The sequence below is a fragment of the Anomalospiza imberbis genome, chromosome 14, assembly GCF_031753505.1.
Source record: "Anomalospiza imberbis isolate Cuckoo-Finch-1a 21T00152 chromosome 14, ASM3175350v1, whole genome shotgun sequence".
Classification (NCBI taxonomy): Eukaryota; Metazoa; Chordata; class Aves; order Passeriformes; family Viduidae; genus Anomalospiza; species Anomalospiza imberbis.
In genome coordinates, this window is record NC_089694.1 from 17,261,055 (window position 1) to 17,272,405 (window position 11,351).

At 43.5% G+C, this 11,351-nt stretch overlaps 1 protein-coding gene across 1 annotated transcript in view; it reads right to left on the reverse strand.

Annotated features, from left to right (window-relative positions):
- The window catches only part of ABCB7 (ATP binding cassette subfamily B member 7), a 35,684-nt gene extending 26,287 nt beyond the window's left edge, over positions 1 to 9,397 (reverse strand). The window contains exons 1-3 of the mRNA XM_068205189.1: positions 9,197 to 9,397; positions 3,278 to 3,355; positions 1,693 to 1,779 (exon numbers count right to left, since the gene is read on the reverse strand). Coding sequence (XP_068061290.1) covers positions 1,693 to 1,779; positions 3,278 to 3,355; positions 9,197 to 9,370 — 339 coding nt within the window. The 5' untranslated portion in view covers positions 9,371 to 9,397. The remainder of the gene's footprint in view (positions 1 to 1,692; positions 1,780 to 3,277; positions 3,356 to 9,196) is intronic.
- Positions 9,398 to 11,351: the final 1,954 nt, after the last annotated feature.

An 11,351-nucleotide genomic window follows, 5' to 3' on the forward strand; every position in this document is an offset into this window, starting at 1 on the left:
CAGTTTTGCTGAGAAATCCCTGGCAAACCCAACCTTACCCTGGTTTTTTCCACTCTCCACACATTTCAGCTCTTCCACAGCTGGTTCTTGCTGCTTTCTCCTGGACAGCTGGTATTTGTTTAGTTAGACAACAGCCTTAACTGACCATGCCCTGTATTAACCACATTTCAGCTGCATTTATTGGAACAAAGAAGTTAAGGGATTGATTTATACAGGAATACCTGCAAGTAGTGGCTGAAGGGAGAATGCCAATGGGATTTTACACTGACAGCAAATTTAAAAAATATCATTTGGCATCAAAAATTTTGGATGATATATTGCTAGTGAGTTTTAGTGTTAAAGAACATCCAGCATCCCTTAAGGTTACTTGTGCTGTGGTAAACAGAACCTTTCATTTCCTTTCTGACCAAAGCAAACCCTGGAATTTAAATATGTGAAACAGAGAAGGAAGGTTTGAAGTCTGTTTTGCCCAGGAAATCTCTGAAAAGAGCTTACACCTGTTGCAAGGAGGGTCTTAAAATTAGTTTGAAGTTAATGTTACATGCAGAGCCATTGGTACCACTGACTGGAGATGGCAAATTTTTTTGTTTCCCCCTGTGCCTCATGCAGAAAACATCACAGGTGTTTACTGAAACAAGCTGGCTACACCTCAGTTATGAAATTCCCTCTTACTATAAAACATACATCTCTTCTGACTTCTGCCTGCAGCACAAACAGGTCTGGATTCACTGAAGGGACAACTCTCAGATGAAAACTTGAAAGAAAATCCTAAATTGAACTTCAATTTCTTTGCAACTGAGGCTGTAGGAGAGACATCCTCAGAACAGTTAAACCAGCAAAGCAGCCCTGAAAGACCTGGATTCTGAAACTGAAAATTGTTTGTCATCAATGTGGTCTTCATTCATTTTAGGGAAGATTCCACCCAAGTTTGAACAAGTTACAACCATTCACACAGAATGATTCTGCAAATACACAAAGCATCAGAAATAAGTGGGCCTAGGAAATGAGAAGATGGAATGTCTGTACACTCAAGAGCTTTGATTTGGCAATTTTAATCACACAGTTGATACTGTCCTGTTTTAACCAAAAGTTTGCCTCGTTTTCTGATTGTAATCATTTGGTCTAATAAAAGATCCTGCTTCTCCCCATAGACCATCATCATTACATTAATGTGCTTCCTGAATAGAAATACAGTCAAAATATACCAGATGTATTACCGTTAATTCCAAGTAAAAATACACACAGTTTAATTGCTTCTCTCCCCTCCCATTTCAAGTGTGATTTTACCAACTGATGCAATAACCCATGAGATGGTTTCTACTATCCTGTCTGCCAAGTCACAGGGAAATATCAGTCACAAACAAGATCAACAGACTAGTGCATGACAAGAAAACATATTTTCCATCAAAAGAATCTAATTCAGGGCAATTTCAAGGGAGTGTATAACAGTAAAATGGTATTTTTAATAAAACAAAAAAAGCCCTTCAACTCCATTATCACAAACATTTGGTGCTTTAAGAGCGAGCAAGCCTACATTGACAATTTAACAGTATCTACTACAATATTTATATATCTACCAAGAGAATTTTGGACAAATCATTGCTTGAGGTCTTCAGTTTTTAGGTTTAGTTTTTTTGGGGAAGCTGATAACATTTTTTATTTAAAAAGCAATAATAACTGAGCAAGTTTTACCCCTTCCTTTGGATCTGTGTGAAGCCCTCCACCAGCATGGCCATGCCAACACATCCTCTTCTCCATCAGCTGCCACCTGGGCAGGATCTGTGTGAAAATGAAAAGTCAATTTGCAAGAACCTCAGGAAACATGCACGTAAAAGCCAGCACAAAGAAGAACTACTGGTTTGTTTTACCTCCCTCATCATCAAACAGTTTAAACTTGTTTTAATAAAAGATCTCACCTCCCTCTAAAAACCTTGCCCTGCTTAAGAAAACAGTAACAAAAAAGGGATATAACAATCCTAGCAGCAAAGACCATGTTCCAAGCAGCCAGGAGGGAACGATAACAGATCCTTAAATACTGAAAATGAGCTGAAGAACACAGAAAAACCTTGAGGTTTTGGAGGAGAACCATACTCAGGCACATTAATATGTAAAGTGGAACACATTTAAGCAGTAATACTCTCTCCATGTGTGTAAGAGTAACTTTACTTGAGGGCAAAAAAATTAGATAAATCTGCTTCACACTTGTCTTTGCTACCAGCATGGGAATGGGCACATGTTAGCCCATTCCAGAGGCCCTGCTGCAATCCATGTACAGGGGCAGTTTGGAAAAGAACTTGCTTGTTAAAAACAAATGCTCACTTCTCTTAGCATGTAGCCAAGATTCCCTGGAGAAAATTTCTGAATTTATTTAGGCATGTAGATGTACTAAAAAATAACTCACTACCACCAGGCATTTTTCCAAGTTCAAAGTGCCTGCCACAAACAATGGACCTGTTAAACCTTTTCAAAAAAGAATCTGCTTTTTGTTTAAAAGATTTGCTACATGTTGACAATTTCCAGGTTCAAGTTATGTAAAAGCTCATTAGCAATCTTATTTTATGTATGTTGGTCGATAGCAGACCCCAGGGTTTCCCAACTCAAAATGTCACTTTTCACATTTTAAAGAAAGTATCCAAAAAACACAATCTAAGTAGATTTCATGCTTTGAGGTCACAATGACCCTCACTAGATTTTAGCTACTTAAGTCAGTTATGAGTAGTTATTATTTTATAATTAAAACCAAAAAGAGAACAGCAAGACAAGCACATTTCTCAGCTTCTTTCAAACAAGTGTGTTACTCAGAAATATGTCAATTCTTCCACAAACAGGAAAAATTGCATCTTCCCTGTGTTTGCACTGGCTTTAAGGCAAGCAGACCTGATAGGAGTAAGAGCCTGACTTAGTTATGGCACTCAGTTATGAGAATATTCTCAACTTATTCAACACCTTAAGCAGAATTTTGAAGGAATAAAGCCCTACACAGTGAAGGAAAACTCACAGTACTTAATAAATGAATCTAAATATCACCATGCAAAACTCACACTTGTAAGAACTCTTTTTTGAAGTTAGTGTGTTACCATTGGTTTGCAGAGATTCAAAAAGATTTCTAGGGGCAGAAACATAAGTTGCCATTTAACTTCTGTGTTAAAGTGAAAGTAAAAAAAGTGTTAGTGAAAGTAAAAAAAAAAAAAAGTAACAGCAGTCTAAACTGAAAGATGCTCCAAAGGCTTAAGTTTCTCATGACCTGCAAGTTGGAAGAACAACAATTTATACCCACCTCTGAATGCTCCAATAATGGTCTTGAATAATTCCCTCCCAGACTGTGCCATGATCCTTGCCTGCAGATTGGTGGAATCTACAGAATAAAACAGGAGGAAAAAAGAAAAAAAAAGAGAAATGAAAACAGAGTCGTGCAGAACATGCACTTCACATTCAGAGAATATTCATCTAGTTTATGTAAACAAGCATAACATGAAAAGAAGGCAGATGGCTTTGTTTTTTAACAACTGACCAAAGAAAAAGAAAATTGGTGGGGAGCAGCTGTAAAATAAATTACATCCACACATCAGAAATGCTCAGTGACAATGAACTGAATTTCCCTTCCCTGAATCCCCACTCTCATCAGACTTTGTTTCTTCTGTACAACAAAAGCCCAGTTTTCCCTTTCCTCTCATTTTAATTTTCTCCCAGGTTGTCTTCTGAATTCTTTCAAATAGTCTTTTGTCATGTTTTTTCATTAAGAAATGCTATTTTTATGCTTATAGGTTCTGCCATTCCCAATTCCTCTTCGCTCAGCTCATGCCTTGTCTCCAGAAGGCAAATCCAAGCTACAGCTTTTGCCTGGGAAGCACTGGGACTATGAGAAAGTGGAGCAGGGCTGGCATCAAGTTCTAGGTTATCAGGACACAATATATGCAATATCCACAGATCCTTCAATGCACATTAACCTGTAATCCACAGCTGTCACCAACTGTACCACGCTCTACGTGTTACCTTGCAAAGCAATCCACATTTTTATGTTTTAAAGGGCCAAAATAGTTTAAAAGGACCATTTGTTTTCCTCAGAGGGACTGGCTGGCAGTGCTTCCCCATGGCAAAACAGAGGGACCCCTCCTGGTCAGCACTGATGGTGCCACATCAGCTCTGACACTCAGTATTCCATCTTTCACTGCTCTGTGACAGAATTAACCATACCCCTCACCCCAATAACAATCACACCAAGAGCAAATGAGCCAAAAAAGCTACTCACCAGGGCAAAGGACAAACAGTAAAAAAAGGGGAAAAAAAGGAACTTGATCATAAAAAAGGGTAATTTCAAACAGCAGCACCAGCATATATTTTATACCTTGCTTAAACATCCTTTTCTTCCTGAGACACATATCTCAAGTAATAATTTCATGAGTCATTTCAAAGAAAATTAAAAGCATTTCTCCACAAGTCATCACATGGCTCTGCTATTCCAAACATTTCTACTATATGACATTATATACAGAGAAAGTGTGAACATCACAATTACATATTTTGCATTTAGTAGAGCTAACTGGCCTGGGTGAACCATCCTGATACTTCCAAGACCTGGGTTAAACAAAGGAGTTGCATTTCTAAAGCATTCCCTTGTAGATGCACTCCTAACTCGACAGCTTTGTGTCAGCACAGAGAATTCCATCCAAAGCAAGACATTTTCCACAGGAATGATGATAGTGTCATAAACAGAAAATACAATGGAAAAATTATGATGCTTCAGCAGTATTGGAAAGTAGCTAATTACTGTTTTCTGGAGTGTATACATAGGACATCATAAAAATGTTTTACTAAAAATCCATCTCTTTTGACCTCAAAGTTCTCAGAGTTCACTTCTGACTGAAAAACAATATCACAGAAAAAACTTCTACTGAAACACCAGCAGATTTGGTCTCAATTACTGCATTAGATAAATAGCCTAATTTCTTGACTGACGCTATGAACTGTCATGGAGTTAAGGCAGCAAAAACATTAAAGGTTTTATACAAGATACACAGAAAAACTTATTTTCAGTCTTGAGCCTGGAACACTGGAGGTTTCAATCCTTTCTCAAGCTCCTGCTAAAAACAAATCTGAGCAAGGAAACAAAAGAGTCAAACAAGGTGAACAATTTCCGTCAGTGGTAATTCCTCTGACCATCACAGTACAGACAGCAAAACTGCCCAAACGAGAGGGCAGTTTTCCTTGCCACTCTCCACACATCCTGCAGGAAGACTTAGGACTCCACTTTCCCTCACCAGGGCTCCCAAGAGCTTTAAGACTACAAAGAAAAGCCATACTTTAATCTAATCACAACACATAAAAGAAACAGGTTATTGCTTTAAAGAACCAGGAGCAAGTCCTGCTTATTTCAGAATTAAAGAAATAATGCAGGGAACTGGAATTCTGGCATTTCCTAACTCCTGAATGCCTGACTCTGCACCATTATGTTCTTTTAAAGTATTTTTGGATATGATTCTATAAACTCTAAAGGATGAAACAGATGTCTAGTACTGATTGCACATAAAAGTCACGTTGTTAAAGTGTCATGACTGTGGGTAGTAGTTTAAATACTACAAATGCAAACAAACAACAGGGATTAAACACATTTGTGCAAGGTCAAACCCACACTTAGAAGCTTCTCTCTGGAATATGATACGTTGTGTTCCAGACATGCTGCACTCATCTCATGGGGATTTTTTTAAACTAACTGTAACAGAAAAGATAGCTGAAGATGGGATTTAAGTTCTTCTGCAGCATTTAAGTTCCTCAGTTAATCTTGCTGAGTTTACAAGGCAAGAAAAGAAATAATGAATAGGAAAGAGTGGAGGAAAATGAGAGAAAAAGGTGAAAATATTCTGGTATAAAGACAGTCTAAACTGCCACCAGTATGAATAATATAAGCTTAACTGGAGCTACATTTACCAGTGGCCAATGTGCAATTGCTCTGGACACTTGGATGGATGTGTACAGAGCAAAGGAAGGGACCTTAAAGCTCATCCAGCGTCACCCTCTGCCAGGGGCAGGGACACCTTCCAAGACACCAGGTGCTCCAAGCCCATCCAACCTGGCCTTGAACACTTCCAGGGATGGAGCATCCTTCCTCACAGCAATTTTAGATGTCCATTTTTATAGGCAGACATATGGGATTGCTGCTCTGCTCAGCAGCAACACCTCTCTAAAGGGATTTCAAAAGTCAGGGAATTTCAAATAACCCCTTACAAAGCAGGTACTTAGCAGTGAGGATTGCTGACTGCCAGGGACTGCCCAACTGCACCTTCAGAGTCCACAGAAGAGAATTTAGCAGTGCACACAAACACATGAAATATCTGGACAATAAACATTGGTGCCATTTTACAGAACAGACCAAGCTTCGGGTAAAAATAAATAAATAAAAAAACAAGGTAAAATATAAATAAATGTAACAAAAATACCTGAAACTTCTCTTGCAACCCCTGCCAGTGCAAGGGATATTTTTAAGTTATGCAGAAGAACAAGCTCTTTATCACTAGCAGCTGGAAGGGCAAGATAATGGAAGGGAAAAGCCTCTATTTTGTATGCTACAGTTACAAAAATTTACACAGCCCTGTTTTCTACAACTGCCAAAGTTCTCCCCAAAAAAACTTCCCAATGTATTTCTTTGCTTAGAAAGTTTCCTAACAAAACAATTATCCTTAGTTAAGGGCTGGTCAACCCTTCCAGTCAAAAGCTATTTTCTTTCCATTTAGCTAATTTAACTAATTTTTAGATCCATTTCATTTCCATATTAACACTGAACAGAATTTGCCATTGCTTTTTTTTTTTTAATATAGGCAAACTTCTACAAAATCAAACAAAAAACCAAACAACAACAAAAAAATCCCCCACAAGTTTCCTAGGAAAAAACCCAACAGCAATTGTTCAGTTACTCATGAAAGTTTCCCAAGCCAGCGTGCCAGCTCTCTACTCAGCAGAGATCCTAAATTCCAAACACAAGTTTGGACATGATGAACCCCTGCCTGCTCCAGCCACAGGAGGGTGAACTGAAGGAGCTGTGGTTATGGAAATACAAGCTGATCTCAGTATCAAAAAAATGAGGCCTGATCCCAGTTCCTGAAACCTGCTTTTCCGCTCCATAAATTTAGCTTTTTTTCCTCTCCAGGATAAACATGTTACGTGCCTTAGTACTCAGAAAAGCAAGTCTCTGATCAAAACTACTGAAAAATATAAATGTGATGGGAAAAAAAGATTTGAATCTGTAATGCAACAGCACCCAAACAACTCTACTGTATTTTACTCTCATGGTACTAAGTATCATAGAAAATACATGTATTGCAATACAATTAGCCCTACAATTAACTGTAAGCTTAAAAAAAACCTACAGTGGACATGAAACTATGAAGTCAGGAGACCAAATACCACATGAATGCAAAGCAGAGGAGAAGGATGAGAGCAAAGTCTTTGAAATTAACTTTTTCAAAAAGAATGGGCACAACTTTGCCCTTACAGTCGTTTTACCAGAGGTTCCTCATTCCTTTAATCCCATTTTTCCTCAGGAGTTAAGGTATGGCTGTACTATTCACCAGCTTGAGCTGTAACAGGCACAACTCTTGACTGACCGAGTTCTGGTGCCACAAACTTCTGCTATTCGTGTAATTACATCAATTAAAGCAGAGCTGTGGCTGTGGAGTTCATGGGTTTTACCCCAGCAGTGAGGAGCTCTGGTGTAACTGTGCCACATCAGGTAAAGTCCTGACTGTCAGGAAAGCACATCTTCCTCTGTCAGCAAATTTATCTAAATGTTTGAAAAACCGTGTCCCAAAATTTTGAAGGGTATTATAACCAAGAAGTCCAGAACACTTAAGTATGAGCCTCCTGTTAAGAGTTTTTGTTTAATAAAATAAATGCTCGTGCATTTAATGCAATCTAATTTTCAGCCAAATAGAGCTTGATGCAAAAGTGAAAATTCATTAGCAGACCACTAAAAAATGCATTCATTGACCACTTTCTAATTTAAAAATGCCTAGAAACTAAAAAGCCAAAGAGATGAACACACATTTATATATGCCACAGATGTAGCATTAGCTTTCTAGTTCAGCAAATCTAGTGCAAATCCACATTTAGTGACACATAGCAATTAAAACTGATCAGCAGGGACTGCCATTTCTCACATGAAAATAAAGTCATTCAAAAGGAAAGCAGGAATGTAATTAATACTTCTATTCATCACCATGATAACATTGCTGTTTGTTCCCTAACAGCTGAAATACGTCTCCAGGAACACCAGACAATACTGAGTATTCAGGTGTATTTTAATGTATGCAAATACATGAGTAAAATATTTGATCTGCATCAACTTTAGCTCTCAGCCTCTTGCACAAGTTTCAAAATTAAAACCTCCAAAGTTTACCCTTTCACTCCTGCTCATCTCATCTAGTAACATAAAGTTGACTGTAGTCTCTGACAGAATTCTGCCTGTCAGGAAAAACTAATCAAGGTGAGTGACAAAGAAAAGTTACTCATAAACAGCAGCAATCTGAGAGGATAAAAAAGTTCATTATCAAACAGAATTACAAGCTGAAAGTTTATGAAAGTTCATTCTCTCTGTCTTTGGAATACGCTTCCTCAAGCCACTTTGAAAAATGTACGTGAATTACTGAAAGCTGGACTTAGTTTGAGATAAAGTACTCAGTACTTACTTGCAATAAAAACCAATTCACTAGGACATATAACAGCCTTGCCTAGGACATACAACAGCCTTGCCTAGCTGACAGACAGCATTCCAACTCCAGCTGCCTTTCCGCGCACAGCGGCACAATCAGCTGCCAGCACAAGTTCGCCTCTATGCACACATCCAAAGCGTTCGCTTCAAAGACACGGAGGCTCCCAATGCTCGTCCCCAGGGAGACCCCACGACACCCCGGCCCCTCCGCGCGGGTGTCCCCGGGGTCGCGGCCTCCGGGAGCCCCCGGGGCGGCGGGCACCGATACCGGGGCGAGCAGGCGCCGATACCGGGGCGTCGGGCACCGATACCGGGGCGAGCAGGCGCCGATACCGGGGCGAGCAGGCGCCGATACCGGGGCGAGCAGGCGCCGATACCGGCTAGGCAAGGACGAACCGGGCGGCGCTCGCAGAGCCAGCGGAACAGCGCTGCGGGCACCTCGGCGCCCCCTCAGCTCCTCACCGCCCGTCCGCCCGCCTCGGCGCCGCTACACACCTGTGAGCCCACCGGGGCAGCTCGGACGCCTCGCCGTCCGCTCCCTACCGTCCCCCCGGAGAAGCAAGCGACGGCGGCGGCGGGCGGCGGGCGCAGCAGGGCCAGGGCGAGCAGCAGCCGCCGCTTGCGGGAGGCTGCGGCCGCCAGGCCCCGCGGTGCCCCCAGCACCGCCATCTTGCGAGGGCCGCGGCGCAGGGGATTGTGGGACGGCGGCGGACCCGCGGGCGGGGCAGGGCGCGTCTGGCCGCCCTGAGGGGAAGCTCGCCCGTGGTGCCGTGGCGGGAGCCGAGTGCGGCTGCCCTCAGAGCCACCCTGGCGGGACCGCGACAGGGGCTCCCTCAGACCCATCGTGGCGGACACAGAGGGGCTGCCCTGGGCCTCCCGCTGGCATTCTGTGAGAGGGGCTGCCCTATGGTGGCCCAAGATGGGCAGCTTTGAGCACCCCCATAGCACTCTGACAGGGGCTGCCCTCAGATCTACCATGGCACCCTGAGAGGAGCTGCCCTCATTCCCCATGGTGCCACGAAAGGAGGTGTCCTGAACCATGGTGCCCTGAGAAGACAGCCCAAAGTACCACCATGGCACCCAGAGAAGTGCAGCCCTCAGCCCCACCATGGCACCCAACGAGGGACAGCCCTCAGCCCCACCATGGCACCCAACGAGGGGCAGCCCTCAGCCCCACCATGGCACCCAACGAGGGGCAGCCCTCAGCCCCACCATGGCACCCAACGAGGGACAGCCCTCAGCCCCACCATGGCACCCAGAGAGGGACAGCCCTCAGTCCCACCATGGCACCCAGAGAGGTGCAGCCCTCAGTCCCACCATGGCACCCAGAGAGGGACAGCCCTCAGTCCCACCATGGCACCCAGAGAAGTGCAGCCCTCTGCCACACCATGGCACCCAGAGCAGGACAGCCGTCAGCCCCACCATGTACTCAGAGAGGAGCAGTCCTGCCATTGCACTCTCAGAAGGGCCCAGAGATGAGCAGCCATTGGCCCCGCTATGGTGTCTCAAGTGTCCTGAGTGCCACCATGGAACCTCCCAGAGGAGCAGCCCACAGCCCTACCAAAGCCCGCAGTGAGAGGGGCTGCCCTCAGTCCCACAAGAGCATCCAGAAAGGGGCTGCTCTCAGTCTTGCAATGGCGCCCTGAGGGGGACAGGCACACCCCTGCACAGCTGGGAATTAACCAGGCCCTTCTAAGCTGGAATGAACCAAGCCGTTCTGAGCCATGGCCCTCTCAGAAGCCTTTCTGTTCTGACTGTACAGATAAAAGCCTTCTCTTTGAGGCACTGCACTGTTGGAATATGGGTGTCCTCAGGACAAACCACACAGCTGCAAGCATCACTCATGTTGGTCAGCAGCTCTGTCAGTACTTCATGCAGGGGGCTCCTTCTAAGCTGCTGGTAGCACTCCCATGCTTTGTCCTGGTGCAGTTGGACACCGACATTGCTGCAGACAGAAAGAGGTGCTCGAGCTGGCACACAGTCTCTCTGGATTTTGAGTCCCCCACAGAGCAGCTGCCCAGGCAGTTTCCTTGACTGGGGTGCAGAAAAGCCCTGGACTGCAGCACCATGAGGAAGCACAGACTTGAGGGGAAGCACAGACTGTGGATGGCATGTGGAATGATATATCTCCATACAGACCTAATCTTGTATTCCACACCCTTCCCAGGGTTAAGTTCTGAGCTACCTCAGAGGCCTCCTCCATCCCACACAGCTCAGCCGTAGTTCCTTTGAGCCAGAATAATGCAGCAATAGTACAGTTCCTAATTAAACACCCACTTAGGAAGGTAGAGCTATGCCACGGATTACATTTCCAATGGCCTATATACTCCCATGTGATCGGCATGCAGAGCTGTCAGAAGGCTGTAACTCTGTGTGGCATTTCTAATCACACAAAGATTTCTTCAAAGCTACCAGAGCTTGACTGCTGATGCTCTTGCCTTGGGGGAGAGTTGTAAGCTCATTTGCAGGGGAGAAAGACAGACAGACAGACAGAAAGGAAGAGGACAATTGGCTTAAAGTCGATTTTTAATGAGGCAGGATTTCTCTAGTCTGTACTTTGATACGCAACTTTGCTCCTGACCAGGATCCACTTCAAACGACAGAGGCGACATTTCTCTGGCACTAATCTAATTCTTCATCATAATTGCAT